Source organism: Andrographis paniculata, unplaced genomic scaffold (assembly GCF_009805555.1).
Source record: "Andrographis paniculata isolate CXL003 unplaced genomic scaffold, ASM980555v1 Contig35END, whole genome shotgun sequence".
In the NCBI taxonomy this organism is placed as follows: Eukaryota; Viridiplantae; Streptophyta; class Magnoliopsida; order Lamiales; family Acanthaceae; genus Andrographis; species Andrographis paniculata.
In genome coordinates this window covers 315,316-336,734 of record NW_026137568.1, presented here as the reverse complement: position 1 = coordinate 336,734, position 21,419 = coordinate 315,316, and the positions used below count along the sequence as shown (strand labels likewise).

Sequence of the window (21,419 nt, the reverse complement as noted above, 5' to 3'; positions counted from 1 at the left end):
TTTTTTTTTTATAAGGTAGAATCCGCAACTGCTATCCGAAAATGTGCATTGAGTAAATTTCGATCGAATCTAATATTCTTTACTTTAGGTAAACAGAGAGTATTACATAATTATAAAAAGATATTACCTATTTTAGTAAAAACATTTGTATATAAATCTTATTAGTAATACTCATTTTGTACAAAAAAGAAATTGGCTATGGTGCTGGTTTGTTTTGTTGTAATTGGAACTTAATTTGAAATAAAAGAGTTGGCTTACATTTTGATTTAAATAGTATAATATTGTGATAAAATTATACAGATTCTATAATGATGTTTTTATTTGAAAAACAAAAAAAAACAATACACACACACACCAATAAGCTATTTATTAGTTGATTCTTTTAATTTTTTTCACCATATAAATAAAATTTATTACACAATAAAATATGAACAAAAATTGAACAAAATGAGTAGAACTTTCAAAATGGTATATATTGTAAAAATCGATTAATCAAACAATCTTTAAATTGGTTTTCAATCAGAAGGATAGATGAATCAAAATTGACATATACATATCAATAAGAGTCAATTTTAAACCAATTCTTGGCTCAAATAAACATTAGAAGCAATTTTTTTTTTTTGGATTGTAAATTGTAATTCCAACTAATAATCAAGTTATCCAAAAAAAATTGAATTATATGGTTAAAAACAATAGATTTTCAACTGCTCAATTAGTTGTCTTTAAATAAATAACAATCATGACAATTTGAGCATTTTCAATCTTACACTGTTACACCATTTATTATTATTTTTTTTAGAATTTATTTGGGATTATTATTTTAATTTTTTTTTCACATTTAATATTTTTGACACTTATAATAGTTTATATATATTTTTTTTTCTCAAATTATAAAAAATTAAGTTTGAACTTATATCCGAACTTCAAAATTTATTACTATTAGATTTTCACATTTATCAATATCATTAAACATTATTTAAATTAAAAATTTAAAAAGAACCGAAAATTTCAATCTAACAAACAAAGCCAAATTATTGCAATTAAATAAATGAATGTGTAGCATAGAATCTTATTGGTCCACGTCACCGGTTGCACCTGAGAAGGTGTATGACGGGAACACAGTATCATAAAATGGACAGGAGAGAAAGCATCAGGAATTGACAGCACAAAAGCCTTTGGTGTGTATATGCACACTAAACTAAACTCTAAAATAAACCTCTCTTTCTTTATTTTTTGATCAGTCTTTCCTTCCCATGCTCTCTCGCCCTCCACTGAAAAAACCCTAATTCTCTCCACCTGACCTGCACTTGCGTTTTCCTTTTTTCCAATTTTGTGATTCGGATTCTTCGGTGGCGCTTCTGCAAGCCAGACTGTAAGAGGATGAGCGAACAGGATTTTTTGGTGGCCTCAATTTCGGAGCTCTCGATTTCGGGGAGTTCGTCGCCGCCGGTGGTGGCGCGGTTTTGCTCAGGTACTCTCAGATTTGGATCGACGCCTGATTCTAATGACGCGGTTCAGCTCGAAATATGCAGCTGCAAGGTTCGGAAATATCTGTTTTAAGTGCAGTGGTTTCTTTTGTATTCTGGTAATTGTTTTAGTTAGTCTGGTTCCGAGTTTTGTGAAAATCTGAGTGCATTAATGTTATTCCATTTTTGTTTTATGCGCGCCGCGAATTGCATTCCATATTTTGCGAATATTTCATTATTGTCGTTCTCTTCTCTCCAATAAATCGAATGCGTGAACTTTGGGATAGGGAATATGGCATTTGAAAGACCAATGGGATGTACAAAGCGAAATGACCAATAAGGGAAAAAGAAGATGGATTTTTATTTTATTTTTAGCTTTTTCCCCATTCTTTTTCTGTTATACCTCATATTGTGTTTTTTCAAGTAGCTTGTAGAAGATAAAAGCAAAAGAGTAAAAGGTGTAAGCAATTGAAATCTGATACAGCTTGGACTTAAATTCTCATTCATTGACTGTTACATACAATTAACGACAAGGTTATTGAAATATTAGGTTTTGAAATTAGAAGTCTAATTAGAAGTCTTAGTGTGTGTGGGTGTATATATATATATATGTATGTATATTTTGTTTTTGGGGCTCTTGGTTTTATTTTGTTTCACAGTTGGTTAATTTTCTTTCAAAATGACATGATCTGGGGGTGAGTTGCGCTAGTTGAATTCTCAAGTTGTTCAACCTGTGTTCTTTGTATTGTTTCCCTCGTGATTCCCAACTTTTGTCTTTTGTTGAGTAATTTTATTTATTTTGGTCTTACCTGCAGCTTTTCAAGCTAGGTGCATGTCAATCACTGTGCTTATCTGATACTTCTGAACCAAATAAAGAGGTATGAAGCTTATCTCCTCTATTTATATATCAATGAAGAAACAGATGACTTTTTGTTACTTTTGAGGATACTGTTATATTAGCAGTTTTTGTTTATTTTCTACCCTGCTATAATTTTATTGTATCAAAGCTGATGGGATTTTCAACACCATCTATCAAATTAGCAAAAGTAAGAAATATTCTTTTCTTTTATGGCATTTTATATTGAAACAAGTCATCAACAGGAAAGCTATATCAGGGGAATTACCATTCAGTTTAGAAATGAGGAGGAAAGTAAAGCCTTCCATCATGCCTTTGAGCAGTGGAAGAAGGAAGCAGGTGTGCAAGGTTTTCTTTGTTGATGTTTTGTCGGTTTTTGATGCAGGATTTGGTGTGATTTTTTCTCATTATTTATTGATTAAGGTTCTAGCTATATTTCCAAGACACTTTTTGATTGTTTAGTTATTTGGATATCCTATAAAGAATTCATGTGCTTTGATGCGTTGCATCGTAATTGTAAAATTTTATCTCATAGCAAAAGTTAGTTTTGTAAGAGACTGTGCATTTCTCATATGTTTATAACTATGTGACACAGGGTATATTTTCATGCCTGTTTCTAACATGATGAGTAAATTATCATTTCATTCTTGGCAGCAACTAATATGATTTGAGCTTTACTCAATGGTGTGCAAATTAATTAAGAATACACATTATTTATTTATTTCTGAATACCTTTTTTTTTTTTTTTTTCAGGGTCTTTGTTATCTAACGGAACTTTATCATCACTGAAAAGCAAGTTTGATGACAAAATCGAGGCATCTTCAGCTAAAATGTACTTTCACTATTATGGACAACTTCTACATCAACAAAACATGTTGCAAGACTATGTGAGGACAGGTTACATCTCTGAGCTGATAACCCATTCATTTTCTTTCTCATGTTCCTTGGTACTTGTTCATGATTGTCTATGTTAGACCCTTAATATCTAAGGCTTGGTTCATTGAAAGTTTGTGGACAAAAACACTCCATTCAGAAGCTTATAAGGTATTGTAATTATGTAGCGTATTTAATTCTTTCTGTGGATTGATGCTGTGTTTGTAATTTATGTTTCAGGAACATATTATGCTGCAGTTCTTGAAAATCGTGCTGATTTTACTGATCGAGTAGTAGTAGATGTTGGCGCTGGTAGTGGCATCTTGTCATTATTTGCTGCTCAGGTTCGGAATCATATGATTGACTTTGGACACTCTCATGGATGATACATTCTATGATAGTTACATTTTTACAAATGATGACACACATGCTGATGTAATCATACTTTCTCTAAGGCTGGTGCAAAACATGTTTATGCTGTAGAAGCATCAGAGATGACAGAATATGCTCGGAAACTTATAGCTGGGAATCCATCACTTGGGCAAAGAATAACAGTGGGTTTTAATTTATTGCAATTCTCATGTTTATGAGTTTAATGTATTTTACACAATTTTTCTATTTTTTAATGTATTTGGCCTATTTTTCAGGTAATCAAGGGCAAAGTAGAAGAAGTTGAATTACCTGAAAAAGCAGATATCTTGATCTCTGAACCGATGGGTATGCTTGGTTCTCTTTCTTTTGTCTTCTGGAGGATGATAACGTTCAGATGATTGGATATGATTTATTAGCTAAATTTCATAAAGTGAAAACACATCTGCAATGCCCTTTCTAAGGTTCACAAGATGCTCTTTGTAATAATGTGCAATCTTAATAAGATTATAAGGAATTTACTGAAGACAGTTTATCTCCTGCAGGCACCTTGTTAGTCAATGAAAGGATGTTAGAGTCCTACATAATTGCAAGAGAGAGATTCCTTGTTCCTAACGGGAAAATGTTTCCAAGCATAGGAAGGTGACCATTGCACGATATATTTTCTTTTTTCTTCTGTTTATTGTTATTATTATTCCCTTTATTTATGGCCGTGCCCTTTTTTAACCTAAATGTTCTGCATGATGCTGTGGTTATTTACTAGAAATGTATGCTGAACTTGAGTTGTTTTTGTTTGTTATCATACAGACGGATTTTCTATGTTAACATACAAAGGATATGCTTGATTTAATCTTCATGTAATTTTCAAGGATATACTGAACTTAGAGTTTATCGAAATGTTGAACATATATATTGCTTTTTTCAAGATGTTTATTGTAATATTGTCTTAACGACATTGCTATTTAACTTTGTGTTTGTAAAGAACATCCTATGAAATTATTTGATGTTCCTTTATAACTTGTCAACAAAACTTTTATTAGAGGATGTAATGTGAACAATCATTCTTTACCTTGCAGTTTCCTTTGTCTGATCTTCAAATTTGTTTGCTCTTGTAGGATACACATGGCACCATTCAGTGATGAGTACTTATATATTGAGATTGCAAATAAGGTAACCTCCTCTTATAACTTTGTTGTCTCAGCATTTCTTCTCGGAGACAACACAAAGTGCATATTAACAGTGTTTTGAGGGTGAGCATTTTTAATCATGGAGAGATTTAATTTGTAGCTAGAGTACAGAAGTTTGATTTGCAGAAAAAAGTTTAATTTACATTTTACGCCTACATATATGCTGCTGTTATGACGACAACTTGAAATGTTCATTTCCTGTACAGGCTTTGTTTTGGCAGCAACAAAATTATTATGGTGTCAACTTGACACCTTTACATAGCACTGCCTTTCAAGGATACTTCTCCCAGGTTTAAATTCTTGTTACTTTTGTGATCTCAGTACTTGTGATACTATCTGTAACTTCATATGGCTTGAGCTTGCGTACTTTATAATGGTGTTTTTTTTTGTTCGTATAAATCATGTGTAGATTATTTGTTAGGTTGATAGAACTTGATTGGCTAAAACTGACTGTTATTTTAAAACGTACATTTTTCTCGGGATTTCACTTTTGTTTTTCCAAACTTATGTTTCTCCTAAAACAGGGACATCAATAATTGTGAAGTTTATTTTTAGAGTTCTCCTAATCTGTTCATTACTGGGTTTTACTATACCTGTCTAAGATGCTTTGGAACAATGCCACATGGCTACACCTATTATAAAATATATCACAACATGTTAGTTTAATGGTAATGTCCCTCTCCTCCAAATATGGCTTCACTTATAACAAGTTTGTCCAGGTCAAGTTAGCCATCTCATCACATGATTTATGAATATTTATCTTTGGAAGGATCTATTTGAGGAGCATGTAGTATGTATTTTGTCATAATTACTAAAACTGGCGTCTTCTTCCCAGAAAATAAACAATTGCTATCACTTTAAGGTTGCTTAAAATTCTGCATGTTACATTTGAATTTTCATCAAGATTTTCCCTATAATATGACAGTAGTTTTGTTTGTGTTTTTCTTGGTGGTTTCTAGTGGATATTCATGCTGAAATTTTAATGTCAAATGCATAATTTCTCTGACATCATGCTACTGTTCCCCTTGCCCTCATTTGGCTTACTATACCAATACCAACCTAATGCATTGGACTTATGTTTTAATGTTTCTGAATGTTGCAGCCAGTGGTGGATGCTTTTGATCCTAGATTATTAGTGGCCCCTGCAATCTCCCATGTGATAGACTTCATGTCTACCAAGGTAAACTCTAGACAGATTTGAATACATTGAATTTTCAGCTCCATGTTACTGGGTACAGCATTTCTTGTTTTGTCCTTTCACCAAAATTGATACTATTTAATCTCACCATTGCAGTGAATTTCTCACTTTAGATTTGTTTCAGGAATTCAGAGAAAAAAATAATAAAAAAATGAAGTTGCTAGATTATACTGATCCTTGTGTGTGTAATTTTGGCACATGGCCTGGTCCTTTAAGAATATTTATAGAGCACGCTAACAGTGTTCCCATTTGCAACCATACTACTTAGCGTAGAAATTAGTGTAATGTTATGGTAGACAATGTGCCGGTAGATTCGCTCTTTCTTTTTAATTATTTGTTAATATACTAACTAAAACACTTTCTGACAGGAGGAAGACTTGTATGAACTCGACATCCCTCTGAAGTTTACATCTACTGTCGGTGCCAGGATACATGGATTGGCCTGTTGGTTCGATGTCTTGTTCAATGGGAGGTAAGAGTCACCGCTGAATATTCCCACCTGTCCTTTGCCAACCAAACATTCCTACTTCTGATTTTAGACTAACCGTGCCAAAAACATATCATCGATAGCACCGTACAGAGGTGGCTCACCACTGCTCCAGGGGCTCTCACGACGCACTGGTATCAGCTCCGATGTGTCCTTTCTCAACCAATTTATGTAATGCCCGGTCAAGAGATAACCGGTCGACTTCACATGGTTGCCCATCAAGCTCAAAGTTACACCCTATACCTTACTTTGTCAGGTTAGTGTATGCACAAATCCGATTCTCATGTTTGCTGTGTTTCTGCTGTTAGTTGACCCTACTTTTACTTAAAACAGCTAAAATGTGGGGTCCTGGTGCCGAACAAGGCGGAATTCTCCAGACATCAACAGGAAAACTCGATCTCAAAGAGCCATACTATCGGATGTCCCAACCACAGGCGTATCCCGTGTCCCAAGATCAACAGCCTCAACTACTGCAAACACAGGTAAGCTTACATATTTTGCACGACTTCGACTGAGTCTGGAATGACTTATTCTTACAATGGTGAATTGCAGGATCTACAGATACAATCTCAGGATGAAGAAGTTTCAGATTTGTTGCAGCAAGCGATGTAAGTGTATCGTATCAGAACCGATTCAGCAGCTAGAGAGAGAGAGAGAGAGAGAGAATCTGTTGACACTGTTGTAACTTTGCTGCTGCTGCTGTAGTATTCATTATATTTATTACTTATATGGTTTGCTTGCTACCCTTTAACCCGTTTGGATTTCCTTCCATTACCATACAAGCTCTCGCCTCATCTCATCTTTTAATAAATAGTATTGGTTTGAATCGCTGCAATATATCATTGAAATTTTGCTGTGTTTCTGTAGGAAAATGGAACAGGTGAAGAAGCATGCAAAATAATTCAATTCCAATGTTGAAATTGAAGCAAGTTTGTCAATAATTTTGAGTATATATATATTTAAAAAAATATTGTGTTTACTCGTGTGTTTTTAGTTTTGAGTTTTGATTTTGAATAATAAAATTTTAAATTGAAATAGTTGTTTGATGTAATATAAATATGTGATGTTTAGAATATAAAATCAGATTTTAGTGTAATTTAAAAAATAAAAATTGAGTGTTTGATTTAATATTTTTGGAGTAAAAAAAAGTTGGAATAATAAAATCAACTTTGGCCTAAAATCTTATGAGTAAATAGATCCATTGATTTTTTGATATTTTAATATTTGAAAATTGAAATAATATGAAAGTTTCAAAATTTGTTTAACAGAGCCAAATCTAAATATATATAATATGTTATATTCAGAAATTTTAATTTACATTTTTACCCTTGTTCGTGATGAAACTGAGAGACTGGAATGGATGCCCGTTTAGAATTTGTTCCATCATTAGCCATTAGATGGCAGAATGGCGGCTTCTTACCACGCCGCCGCCGTCCCTCGCCACCGCTGTCGCCGGTTTGCGCCTGAGCTAATCTGTTCTAGAACAGCCAATATGGTGGTTTGTGGCGTTTCCACTTCATTCCCCTCTAAAACTACCAGAAGAAAAAACCGCCTCCGCGAGAAAATCCTCAAAACCCTAGAACTGCCCGATATAACGAAGCCATCGCTAATTCCTATTGATTCTCCGCCTGTTGAAGAAGCCGGCGTGTCTGGCACGATTCAGGAAGGACTAGAAGAGAAGTGTGAACGCTCTGAAGCTGGAAACCAAGAGGTTGAAAATTTGCAGGTTGAGGTGCGTGCTGGAAACCAAGAGGTTGAAAATTTGCAGGTTGAGGTGCGTGCTGGAAACGACCAGGTTGAAAATTTGCAGGCTGAGGTGCGTGCTGGAAATGAAGAGGTTGGAAGTATCGTTGTGCCGGATAAAAATTCAGTTTTGAAATATGGTGTTTGGTTGCTTGGGGCTTTTCTATTCCAAACTGTTTGTGCGGTTTGGGCTTTCGGTTCATCTGGTTTTGGTGATAATACTTCGGCGCCTGTGAACGAGGAAAGTTCCGTAACTGAACTGGTAGGAAATGGAAAGGATAGATCGAGCGTTAGGGTTGTTCTGAAAGGCGAAAATGGTGCTGCCGATTCATTTATTTATGTGAATGAGCTGGAAATGGAGAGTAAAATTGTAGAAATTCGGGCAATGGCAAGGGAGGTGAGGGAGAAAGAACGATTGGAGTCAGAGAAGAGTGGCTATGATAGTGAGAAGAGTGAGGATGAAGCTGATGGGGAGAGGCATTCTAAGAGTGTGATAGAAGAGGAGGTTGATGATCGGTTGATTCGTTTGCGGAAGAAGTTAGAAAATGCGCGTAAGAAAATGCCGATGGCATCGGCTGGCAATTCAGTGAAGGACAGTATTGGGAAAGCTGAGGTTAAAAAGGGCGAATCTGACGAAGACGATGGTAATGGAGCATTGTTGTTTCGGAGGAAGTATAAGTTCAAAGATTCTCCAACTGATCCAGTGAGGAAGCCAAAGGGGTTTACAGGTTCAGTTGGTTATGAAGTTGTTAATTCTGAGGAGAATGGCGGGGTGAGGAAGGAGGATGAGTTGCTCGAAGGGAATGGTGATGATAGAGCAGTTGATATAGGAGATGAAGAAAAGCTACAAGATGCGTTCGATGTTGAGTCAAAGCACAGCGATGAGAATTATGTTGTGGAGGAGTATGAAGAGAAAACTGAGCTAGAAATGAGTGAGCCCATGAAGAATACTAGGAGATATGTAACGGAAGAGGAGGGTAATAGCAAGGAAGTAAAGGGAATAGATGCCTCGAAACCAAAGGTGGTAAATGGTAGAGTTCTTAGAACCTCTTTTACAGTCTAATCGTTGATGATTTTAATACTGACCTGGTTTAATGGTTAAATTATATGTTCTGTTGGTTATTAGCTTTATTAGATTTTTCGTAGAGAAACTGGATATTGTTGAGTCCCTTGACAGACGAAAATTGTTGCTTTGGGTTGTTGCAACGTGTTAATCCTACTTTAAAATTTTTATATCTTGCATCTATGCTTAGTGTGGTTTCCGAAGTGAGTTACAAAGATGCATATGTATAAGTATCGATCCAGAGCTCTGATTAATTTGTGAAAGCAGGCAATGCTTATGGAGAAAAATAGTGGGAGTAATACCCTTGGAGCAGTAAAGCCTCGGAAATCAAATGTCAAAGTTCTGAAGTCTAGAAAACCTAATGATAGAAAGAATGGTGTAAGAGACGAAAGAATCGGAGATTTTAAGTCGGCAGCGAAAAGCAAAACTGGCCTTTGGTGGTTGAAGCTTCCATACGTTCTGGTACGCCAACTGTTGCTTTTTCCGGATTTTGTTTCTTGGCTTTATGTCAGTAGGATTTCTTAAATAGACTTCAAAGATTGACACTTTTATCCTTGAGTTCTCTGCCTGATTATTTGTGGCATTAGAAAAATACGACGATTTCAAGACAATGAATCATGATATATAATATTCAATTATGCTCCTGCATTTGGTTTCATACTTCAACTTTGATGCATATAGCGAGGTTCAGAAGGGTGCTATTTTTCACTTTCTTCCTTATAAATTGTAATGAGAACAGGTAAAGTATAGCATATGGATATGGTTCCTTTTATGCTAACATATTATGATTAGTCTCTTCTGCTAAATATTAAAATTAACAATTCTGTGTTCCCTTAGCAAATGTTAATGCCGTGTAACTTCTTCCTTGGTTTGTTGGACATAAGGAAATGACAATGTCGACAGCTGCAAGTATTAGAAACAAAATTACAGCTAACTAGTGCTGCTCTCTGAACTCAGGTTATCATAATTCAAAGAGGTGACTATGACAAGGGGAGTGAAGGGTTTTATGTACTAAAAAGTATTTCTGGCTCAAAGAATCGAACATCTCATATTGTTGCTTTTGAAGACCAAGCCGATGCCAACAATTTCTGCTATCTTCTGGAGTCCTTCTTCGAAGATATGGAAGGATTCAGAGCCGATGTTGTTCCTTTAACAGCCCAAGTAACTGCATTTACATAAACGAATCATCCCTTTAAACTATCAGTGTTACTTTGCGTCTTTAACTGTGGAATAAATTTCTGATCGCAGGAACTAAGTGAAACAGTGAAATCACGTGCCATGAGGCCGATTGTTGTGAAGAAAGGGCAACTTCAACTTTATGCCGGACAACCACTCAGTGACGCTGAGATGGCTTTGCGCTCTTTAATCGAGCGAGGCTGAATATCGCGAAAACGTAACACTCTTTATCTTCCCTGTTTGCAATAATTTCCAGTAATTAAGCGAAGTTGACAGCACATTATCATGATGCTTGTCTCTTGTCAGATATGAATTTGCCTACTCAAAGATATATCCCAATTTTGTAAGTCTTCTAATTTACTTGCTCTGTTCCCAGATTTCTTTGGTAGTGTATTTTTGGATATTGATAATAGTAATAGCAATTCTTTGTGAGCTGGGGTTGAGATATTTTACTTGCTTTGTGATTTTGTTTACTTGTACTAGGTGTAGAAAACCAATATGCTTCTCTTATTCTTGAAACTGTAGATAAGAAGACAACTCTACGAAGCGGCAACTAGAGCTGTTGACGAGCCGAGCGAATTCTAAGTGTTTATGTTTGTTCGTTAACAAGGCTCGTGTTCGTTCATTGAGCTTTCGAATTCGTTCGTAGTGTTCGAGCTCGGCTCGTTAAAGATTTTTATTTTTTTGAGCTCGTGTTCGGCTCGATTAAGCTCGAACGAGTTTGTCTCACTTTTTAAAATTTATATATAAATTAAAAAGAAAATTTTTAAATAATTTTATTTATTTATTTATAAATTATAATTTTATATGTATATATAATATTTATAACAAGGGTGCGATGGTTTAAAGAATTTTGGCAAAGTCTTATTATTCATTTAAAATTTTTCTCTAAAAAAATATCAAATTAAATACCTATTTTTTATTTTTTATATTATATTAAAAATTAATTTTATATTCAAAATATTACATCATCTATTTATTTCATATCATATAATTATTACAATTTAGAATTTTTATTATTTAAATGTAAATTCAAAATCTAAACTCTCAAACAAACACACCCTCAATATATTACTTTAACTAACAAAGCTCGGGTTCGTTCGTTAACTCGACTCGACTCGTTAATATTCGTGGACGAGTTTTAATCGAGCCAAAATGAATCAAGTTCACGAATGGTTCGGTTCGTCTAAAAACACTCTAAACTGAGCCGAATGTATAAAAAATTAAGGGTGCATTCGATGCGAGCATCAGGAGAAATTCTTACGCTCAACTGTTCTCCCTTAGTACATCGCTAACCGTAGATGCCAGATCAGGACATCCCGCCTTGTGCAAGGCATCCTCGAGTATGCCCAAAGTCTTACCACACGAACGATGAGAGCCATTCGACCTCATTTCTTCGAACATTCGGTACGCTTCCATTGCTCTATTAGCTCTGCACAACCCTTTAATCACACTATTATAGCACTCTGAATCAGCTACACCTCCTTCCCCTATGAATCTCTTCAACACCTCATCAGCTTCATACACATATCCCGCCTTCGCAAGCCCGACGATCATGTTTCGCCACGTGATCACATCAGCTTTCACCCCTTTATGCTGCATCTCCCGCCAAAACACAATCGCTTTCTTGAATTTCCGAACTCTGCATAATCCGTTTATAATGATTCCGTATGTTACAGGGCTTGGTGCGCATTCCATATCCGTCATCGACTTCCAGCAGACGAGAGCTTCATCGACCTCATCCGCCTTCACTAATGCATCAAGTAAGGAATTCCATGTCTGTATGTTTGGTACTAAGCCCTTTTCCATCATTTCCTCGACGATAAGATACGTTTCGTCTATTCTTCCCATCTTTCCGAATCCATCGACTAGACTGTTATAGGCAGCTGTGTTTAATGCTGTCCCTGTCGATTTTGCTTCTTCAAAGAGGCTATACGCTTCATCGAGCCTGTTGATCTTGGCGAACCCGTTGATGAGATAACTGTAGGTAGCTGCCGTTCGTCGGTTACCGTTTTCTTTCATTTCTTGTAGAAGCTGGAAAGCTTTGTCGACTTCACCCGATCTGCAATACCCGGCTATAATGGCATTATAAGCAGGGGTATCAAGAACACAATCTTGTTCCTTCATAGCATCAAAGAGCAAAGTCGTTTTGTGTGCGAATCCCGCCCTCATGAGGCCGTGCATAAGAATCGTATAGCTCCGTGTGTCGGGTTTAACCCGCGCTTTAATCTCCTTGAACAAAACTCTACCTTTCTCTGTCTCGTTCGCTTTGAAAACACAATCCATATACGTGTTGAGTAGTGTAACGTCCGGAGAAACGCCTTTATCGATCATTTCCTCGTAAACCTTGTGTCCTACGTCCTCTCTGCCGGAGTTGAAAAAGCTTCGGATGAGGGTCGTATAGACAACTGCATTCGGCGTCTCATCGGATTCCAACATCTTTTCATACAATCGATAAGCATCGTCGACTCTTCCCTGCCTACCCAAGCCATCGATCAAAGAACAATATGTACGCCTATTTGGGACACAAACTGTCCGATCCAAGCGCTCAAAGATCGAGCAAGCCTCATCGACTTTTCCAGCTTTACACAACTGATCAATCATAATGTTTGTATTCACAACATCCGGGAAAGATCCAGCAGTTTTCATGTCGTCTCGCATTCCCAAAGCTGCGTTGATGTTCCCCGACCTGAAAAGCATGTCCACAAGAATGTTATATGTATATACATTCGGTTTGGCGTCATTTTTCATCTCGTTAAAGATTTTTATGGCCTCGTCGACTCTTCCTTTCTTGCTAAGGCAAGTAAGAAGGCAGTTGTAAGTAATTACACTCGGTTTCGACCCCTTCAACCTTAGTTTCTCCAATAACTTATACGCTTCATCGAACATTCCGGCGTATCCATAGCCCATTATCATTGCACTACAAGCCCGTGGGGGTGGAACTTCCCATTTCAGCTCCATCTGTTCGAACAACTCAACTGCTTCGGCTATCCTACCTGCTCGAATGAGAACTCCTATCATGCTTGTATATGTCACTTTATCAGGATCGGGCGACAGAACATTGTCATTCATCTCGTTAAAGATTCTCCGAGCTGTTTCCACCTTACCAGCCTTACCGAAGCAGTCAATGCAGACGTTATACAGAAAACAGTCTGCATCAATGGAACTATCCTTCATCTTGTCTACCAAGTTGAGAGCGATATCGACTCGGCCATCACGGGCAAATGCACCGATCAAAGTAGTGAATAGACGAACATTAACCTTATAACATAACTCCTGCATCTGATTAAAGAGGGAAAGCATGAGATCCGGGTGCTCGGGGTTATGAACCACAGCCATTGCACCGATTAGAGATGTGTAGGCTGAAAATGCTGGTCGAAACTCAAACTTTCTCATTGTTTGGATAAGTTCATATGCCTCTTTCAATCTTCGAGCTTTCACGCAGATGGATATTAGCTCCACGGACGTTCTATAAAAAGGACAATATCCGGAGCGACTGATCTCCTCAAAAATAAGTTCAAGCTGATCAAATTTCTTTGCCCTCGCCGTTAATATGAGAAGCAAATCATATGCTCCCGGAGGATTCACTCGATTAGTCGTCTTCTCAACCCATCTAAAGTAGTCGAAAGCAGTGTCGACATTCTTCAATCTTCTCAACACTCCAGTTATTAAATTAGAATGATGGACAAATGAAGTTAGAGCAATTTCTAAGGAGGATCCCCAAGGACCACTTTCCAAAATCTGACATACATTATCGACTTCTCGTCGACTAATGTATTCGTATTTCTTGCCCTGAAAAGCTTCAGCAAGGCTCTGTAAACTTGTTCCTCTCCCTTCCTTTGAAGTCCCTCCATTGTCCTTGACAGAAGGATCATCATTGACAATGGTGAATCTCCTACAAAAGCTACAGAGGCGTGAGAGTTTCAGCTCAAGCTGAAATTCCAACACTGCAGATACATAAAATTTAATTAAAAAAAAAATGCGTAGAAACTAATGTCCACAAAGGTCAAAACATCAGTGCGAAATGCATAATTTACCCCCAAATCAACCAAAACCCTAGGAATCGATTATCTAACAACTCAGAGCCGCGATACATTCTCATAAAATAACCGAACTAAGGATAGCAATAGATTCTGACAAGAAAATGAGAGAAACAACTGGAATCATCTATCCTGCTTCCTATTCTATTGGCATCTATGAAGGTTTTTAACAAAAAAACTGCAAAAGCTTACCTCGATTACGGATGAGTGTCCTCATTCGTGGAAGCTTGAGACGCCCAGGCGGATTAAAAGACGCAGTTCTCATCCGAATTTTGGGCGAGGCGACGCAGAAGAGCGGCCATGTTTGGGTGCTGCTCTGCAACTTTTACTCCTAAACCCACCGGATCTTTAACAATTTTATTAGGATGATCGAAATCACAATTAATTTTAGCGATTTTAAATAAGAATAAGAGAAAGCGCTTAATACTAAAGCACGACTACTGCATAACTTGTAGATATTCCTTATATTTTATCATAAGAAAATAAAATACTTTTATATTTTATTAAAATATAAAAATTGTAAATATTTAAGTTAAAAAATATATTCTCTCCCTCTCTTACATAAAACAAATTTTACTATATTTAAGTTAAACGTGATATCAGGTTATTTGCCACATATAATTTGTCTAGTGATTTTTTGGTCGAATTTAATTTGAAAAAGTATTAGTCAGCGGCTGTGGGTTCTTATCTTTTTAAAAAAATAAATAAATATTACTATTTTATTTAATATTAAAAATATTTTTAATATAATTTTTTGATAATAATATGTAATCCAAATTATATTCATGATAACAAGTGATATGTAAGAGTTGATGTTTGAACTCATTTTTTTATTTATATGATTATAGTATATTTAAACATGTGTTTATAATCAATATCAAATTTATTATATTATATAAAAAGAATTACGATAATATTTAAAATTTTATTACACCTCCTATATACTATTTGATTTTTTTTTTTTAAATAATTATACATTTTAATTTTATTTTAAATTTTTTAATTTATTTTAAATTAATTAATTATTTTAATTTTAATTTATAATTATTTATATTATATAATAATTATTTTCACTAATATATTTTTAATTATCTATTAATTTACACCCTTCTAAAATATGTTAGAACAATAATAGTCACGCTACGTGGGACATAATATTATTTTTATATAAATAGAGCAAAAAATATATAAATAACGCGAGAATTGAGAAATAAAATCGTACTAGTAATTATATATATATATATAAAAAAAAAAATAACAGATTAACAGTAGAAAGAGAGTACGGTGCGTCGATATGCCATCGAAACCGCTGTAGATTGAATGAAATTTGTCAGTTTCATCAAAATCTCATCTGCGTTTTGATCTTCTGTGCGAACTTCTCGTCTCCCATTTTGAAGACATACTCGTTGTCGAAAACTCTATTTGCGTTTCTCAATCGACACGCCCGCGAAACCCTAATTTTTGGTATTTCAATATCAGCAAAATCACCCTTCTCCCCTATTTCTGAAGCACCGCGGGAGTTTTGGTGCGAAAAGTGCCGAGTTGTGGATGAGAGTCTGACATTCTTGCTGCTAGGGTTTATTTCTTTCTCGGCCCTTGATTATGGGAGCTCTAACCAACAGTAGGAAGCGCCGGGATGATTATTTCAAAGCCCTAGCTTTGGTCACACCCCCAATTCCGAATTCTCGTGATCATGTTTTGAAGAAGCAAAAGGTTTCTCTTGCCGTGGAGCAATGCACGCCGGACGGTGGCCGGTCAGCATCGCGAGATTCTGTGGTTTCGAGGATTGCACGTTATCCGGATTCGAAAACGGGGTTTTCAAGGGAAGTTCACGCCCCTGTAAGAAATACGAGATTTAGGCGTAAGAGTAGTGAAACTCTCTCGGGTTGTTCTAAGGAGAGCTCGCCTGGTAGAATGGGGACATTTAGTGGATTTTCTCGATTGTATAATAGAATGAGGGATGCAGCAATGAGAAGTCTGAGATACTTTGATGTGAAAAAGGGGTTATCACCTGAGAAACATAAGGAAAAGGAGGTGATCGAAATCGACAGTGACGACGAGGAGGAGGAGGAGAGGAAGAAACCAAATGATCTCTCAGAAGATTCTAGTATTGAGGAATTGGAGAAAGGGGATGTGGAGAATGTGCAGGAACCGAATGTCGAGAAAGTTGAGAAAGAAGTGAGGTCTTTGGAGTCTTCTTTGGTTACAGATGGAAGTGGAAGTAATGTTAAAATAAAGATCGATGATGATGATGAAAAGAAGGGACTAGGGCAGCTGGATGAGGTTCGGGATGATTTTGAGGTGCCTTCATATATAAGGTTGCTTGAAGCAATAAAGAAACGAAGAGATGACAAGCTTACTAGCTTACATTTTAGCATAGAATTGGTTGAAAAGCGTATTCAAGGTTTCCATTTATTTCGACCTCAGACGAAAGAAGAGGAGGAGATTAAGAAGGTAGCATTTATTTCCATATATTACTAAATTGACCATCATTTGATATTTGGGATTTCATTCATTTGCAGGATGTGGCTGATGAATGTTTTGTGCCTCTTACTGAGGTGGAAAAGAAAGAAATCTCCGATGCCCTATCGAATTTCAATAGGTTTTGTATTTAGTCTTCAAGTTGAATTGATGTGGTTGCTTGAGTTATTTTTATGCATCTTAGCTTCACACTATCTTTACAGGCGAAAAGTTATTGTGAAACATGAAAACTCAAATATTGATATTACTGGACAAATATTGCAATGTTTGAGACCCGGGGCATGGCTTAATGATGAGGTAATGCTATTTGGTTAGAATGAATATAAGATTTTAGTGTGATTTGCAAGTTGTCGTTGAAGTCTTTTGGACAAACTTATGTTTGTTGTACACCTCGATTACAGGTCATTAATTTGTATCTTGAATTATTGAAAGAGAGGGAAAGAAGAGAGCCACAGAAGTTTCTGCAATGCCATTTCTTCAACACCTTCTTCTACAAGAAGGTTTGTCTGCTGCTCTCTGATCCTTTGCTTTCTATACGTTATGGCAGATTTGTTTCAGAATTCGTTTATATAGGTTCAGTAGAGAATATAGAATCTTCTGTTGACGTATTGATTACCTTTGACAACTTAAATGCACATCTTTTCAATTTCATGCATTTAAACGTGGTTGTGGTGGAAATCTGCATTGATGATTTGTTTTTGGGTGTGTTTGGTCGTCCAACTTCCTTGACCTTCCGGCACTGGGCAGGCATCAGCCCCCATAAATGGTCTTTCTCTAATTGGAATTTTTTTTTTTTTTTTTTTTTTTTTTTTAAATCTGATTGTATATGAATTTCCATTGGCTTATGCAATGAAGCAAATCCATTACTTTCGTGTGCAACGGAACCATTGTTGTCACGGCGTCGCCATGGCGTCTTGGCGCCTTTTAGGGGGCGCCTTATTAAAGAAGGCTGTTTGGAGAAGCTTTAGCAATGCCGTGGCGACGCCTCAACGATGCTAGGGCACTGGGAAGGCTAGACCAGAGCAGCCTTGTAAAGCCCAACCCAAGCCCAAAAACCGCATCGACATCAACCTTGAAATCGAACCCTTAACTTGTCATCCTCTCTCTCCCCTGCTCTCTTCTGGTTTAGTAGCTAATAACCGTGTCATCCCATCTTGGAATTTTTTTTTTCACTATTTCATATATTTTTTAATTTGTTATCTACTTCATTGCTCTGGTAGTGCTATTATCGATTTATTTATTTATACTTTTAGTATTAATATTTAGTGTATTACATTATTATTTATTTTAAAATTCCAAATTAATTATTTATTGTTAGGTTATTTTGTATTTTTTTGGCATATTACTATAAAATAATAATTATAGGCATTAATTCCTTATAACGTATAATATATATAAGTTTTTATATGTGTGTGCTGTGTTTGCCATATTATAGCCATGCCGGTTCACAGGCGCCACGCCGCAAAAGGCCGCCGTGAAAACTTTGAACAACACTTTGTTTATATATAATTATCCCCATCTGTCACTTGGAGCCTGTACAATTTCCACCTTCATTTTCTAGTATGGAAATCAAGTTTGCACTTGAAAGTTTAAAATTCCTGCTATTTTTGGTTTTTTTCACAGCTGATAAGTGGTAAGGGCGGCTACAATTATCAATCAGTGAGAAGATGGACTACACAAAAAAAGCTTGGATATACACTTATAGAATGTGACAAAGTAAATTCTCCAAGCATTATGTTGTTTCATGTTCAATTGCTCTCTTCGAATTCCCAAACTTCTTAGTTCTGTTAGCAGAAGTTACCTGACACATGTTTCATGTTTCCTTTTCTTAGATTTTTGTTCCTATCCACAAAGAAATTCATTGGTGTTTAGCAATTATCAACAAGAAGGAGAAAAAGTTTCAGTATCTTGATTCACTCAAAGGAAATGACAAGCAAGTTCTGAATGTATTGGTATGTTATACTGTCTGGTATGGTATTGAATATATTTTCTTTTATTGCTTTAGTATATGTCATGAACTATATACGATGATATGTGGATTTATAGTTAGTACTTTTATTGACAATTCAAGACGGTGTCTTCTATGCTCTAACTCATTTTGAAGAAATAAGTAGGTCGTTATGGTACTGGAGCTTCATAGTTCTGCTTTACGGTAGAGAAAAAACCTTCATACATTGACATTTTTGTGACAAAAAAAGCTGAAAAACTAGGATATACTAGTGACAAACTATGTAGGGATTGAACTCATAATATCTTTTAATTGTGCTGACATCCATATGCTGCATGTTTGTGTTTCGTCATGTGCAATGGGTTGTTGTGCATAAATATGTTTCTATATATGTATTCCCAAGCATTCTAAGATAGTTATTAGAATGGTTTTCTCTTTGTAACCCCCATCTGAGAAAAATCTCCACGTGTTTATTCGTCAGATGCTGGAGTTTCTGTATTCCAAAATTTCCAAATTTAAATATATTCTCTTTGTAATAGTCTTTTTCCTATCTGATAATATTTGGCAAGCTGGATTTGAATTTTTTCTACATAGCATGACTTCTTTATGTAATTATGATTTATGAAAATCCAGGCCAGGTACTTTGTTGATGAGGTGAAAGACAAGTGTGGAAAAACCATTGACGTTAGCTCATGGGACAAAGAATTTGTTGTAGATCTTCCTGAGCAGGAGAATGGGTAAATATGTGATTTTTTTTGGTTCTAAATATTTAGCATTTGAAAGTCTAAACATAACTTGAATAAACGCCACATGATTTTTTTTCTGTGATAATGTGCAATGAACTAGCTCAAGTCATAGCAACCCTCTTTGATACTCTGCTGTTGAATTCAAAATTCCACCGACTTTTTAAGGTCCCAACCTTATATTATCATTGGGTCCATCGAGACCAAGGCATTTGAACATTTGTGAGATAAGATATAGTATAAGGAACTAAGGAAGAATCTAAAATAGATGGAAATGAATCAAGAAATAGAAAATGTTTCATTATATTATTAAGGTGCTTTGAACGATGCGATGCGCTTTCAATTTCTTCAGCCACAAATCAAATCATTTAGAGGGAAATGGTTGGGTAGACTTTAGGGTGTGTTTGTTTGAAAGATTCTCCCCTATTTCTACTATTCACCAAATTTTAACTTTCCAAAAATATCAATTCAAATATCTATTTTTAATTTTTTATACTATATTAAAAATTAATTTTACATTCATAATATCATATCAACACCTACTTATATCACATCATACAATTATTCCAATTCAATTTTTTTACTATTCAAATCTCAACTCAAAATTCAAAAACCCTCAAACAAACACACCTTAAATATAGTCCATAATTGATTAGAAAATAGAAGTCCTAATTGCATGCTTAATAATCACTTACATATCTGGTAAATGTCATCTGTACTCTTTTCCTTCTGATAGCATGCTTGTTTCTCTTTCCTTTGGCTTCTTTATTTAACTTGAGTTGATCATCTAGTGAATGATCGTGTGAAAAAGAAACCTCTTTGGGCTTTCCTAACATGATCTCTTTAACAGGTATGATTGCGGTATGTTCATGATCAAGTATGCCGACTTCTATAGCAGAGACATTGGGCTGTGTTTTAACCAGGTAAAATCTTATACTGCTGCCTTGGCTACATGTATTGATAATTGTCATCGTTATATTTATCTGGTTTTAGTGCATTCCGGGATGAGGTGAAATTGATGTTTTAATTTATGTAGGAACATATGCCCTATTTTAGGCAGAGGACAGTGAAGGAAATTTTGAGAATGAAAGCAGATTAGAGATTCATTGGTAGATCAATTGTGTTAACAAATCACCGGAATCTAGTGCACATGGCTTATCTGAAGGAGATATTGAAATCGGAATCGACTGCTTATGAATCATTAATCGTTGATGAATGCCAGTAACGGGTGGTTGAAAGCGTCACGCAAAATTCAATCCAGGTATGAGGCAATGGTTTGAGACCGGAACATTTCATATTTTTCAGTGTAAAAATGAGTCTAGAGTAAAATTGTAAGATTATTTTGAAACTTCTATAAAGTTTGAAAAGTGAAATTTGTGGTTAGAAGTTGTGTTGTGCCTTTAAGTGAATGCTATTTTGATTAGAAGAGTTGCATTACATCGTGTTAGCTGACATGGTGCATAAACTTTTATTTCCGATCTAACTTTAAAGAATTGTCGTCTACTCCGCCAATACAACATTAAAGAACTGTGGGTACGTTTCTCTTCAAGTTTGGATTTGGATTCTGAGAATAGTAATAATTTGAATTGAATGAAAATTTGGTATTTTGTATAATATCTTTAATAAAACATAAATGTTCCATCTGATGGTTTTGTCATGAAAAAATTTTGTGGAAGGTTTTAGGATGGAGAAGATTCTGGAAATCTTTCAGAACAGAACACTTTGGAGGTTTAAGCTTTGGTTCGAGCTTTTAATGTATTGATGGAATGATTTGACACTAAAAGTAAAT

At 35.6% G+C, this 21,419-nt stretch overlaps 4 protein-coding genes across 7 annotated transcripts; 3 read left to right on the top strand and 1 right to left on the bottom strand.

Annotated features, from left to right (window-relative positions):
• The first annotated feature begins 1,196 nt into the window (after positions 1–1,196).
• Positions 1,197–7,179, top strand: LOC127248992 (probable histone-arginine methyltransferase 1.3). The gene is made up of 15 exons (XM_051271575.1): positions 1,197–1,539; positions 2,282–2,344; positions 2,568–2,661; positions 3,076–3,219; positions 3,436–3,539; positions 3,651–3,749; positions 3,843–3,912; positions 4,110–4,206; positions 4,680–4,734; positions 4,958–5,041; positions 5,854–5,931; positions 6,318–6,421; positions 6,520–6,692; positions 6,770–6,918; positions 6,989–7,179. Exons 1-15 carry the CDS (start codon positions 1,381–1,383, stop codon positions 7,046–7,048), a joined length of 1,533 nt encoding a protein of 510 aa, XP_051127532.1. The 5' UTR covers positions 1,197–1,380; the 3' UTR covers positions 7,049–7,179.
• A 615-nt stretch (positions 7,180–7,794) lies between these two features.
• On the top strand, positions 7,795–11,153 carry LOC127248991 (uncharacterized). Of its 4 annotated transcripts, XR_007838224.1 has the most exons (6): positions 7,795–9,200; positions 9,510–9,704; positions 10,200–10,403; positions 10,491–10,635; positions 10,725–10,761; positions 10,944–11,153. XR_007838224.1 is itself a non-coding variant. In XM_051271573.1 (5 exons), exons 1-4 carry the CDS (start codon positions 7,842–7,844, stop codon positions 10,620–10,622), a joined length of 1,890 nt encoding a protein of 629 aa, XP_051127530.1. In that variant the 5' UTR covers positions 7,795–7,841; the 3' UTR covers positions 10,623–10,635; positions 10,725–10,896. The 4 variants fall into 4 exon arrangements, 2 of the variants coding, with proteins under 2 accessions (XP_051127530.1, XP_051127529.1); XR_007838223.1 differs by having other exon boundaries at positions 10,491–10,761; XM_051271573.1 differs by lacking the exon at positions 10,944–11,153 and having other exon boundaries at positions 10,725–10,896.
• Positions 11,154–11,463: 310 nt separating this feature from the next.
• Positions 11,464–14,809, bottom strand: LOC127248989 (pentatricopeptide repeat-containing protein At3g06920-like). Its single transcript, XM_051271571.1, has 2 exons — positions 14,651–14,809; positions 11,464–14,365 (listed from the first exon to the last, which is right to left on the bottom strand). The coding sequence occupies exons 1-2, from the start codon at positions 14,721–14,723 to the stop codon at positions 11,685–11,687; spliced, it is 2,754 nt and encodes a 917-aa protein (XP_051127528.1). The 5' UTR covers positions 14,724–14,809; the 3' UTR covers positions 11,464–11,684.
• Positions 14,810–15,727: 918 nt separating this feature from the next.
• LOC127249325 (ubiquitin-like-specific protease ESD4) lies at positions 15,728–21,166 on the top strand. The gene is made up of 9 exons (XM_051272069.1): positions 15,728–16,912; positions 16,981–17,060; positions 17,143–17,236; positions 17,341–17,439; positions 18,563–18,655; positions 18,772–18,891; positions 19,521–19,624; positions 20,481–20,553; positions 20,667–21,166. Exons 1-9 carry the CDS (start codon positions 16,061–16,063, stop codon positions 20,727–20,729), a joined length of 1,578 nt encoding a protein of 525 aa, XP_051128026.1. The 5' UTR covers positions 15,728–16,060; the 3' UTR covers positions 20,730–21,166.
• Positions 21,167–21,419: the final 253 nt, after the last annotated feature.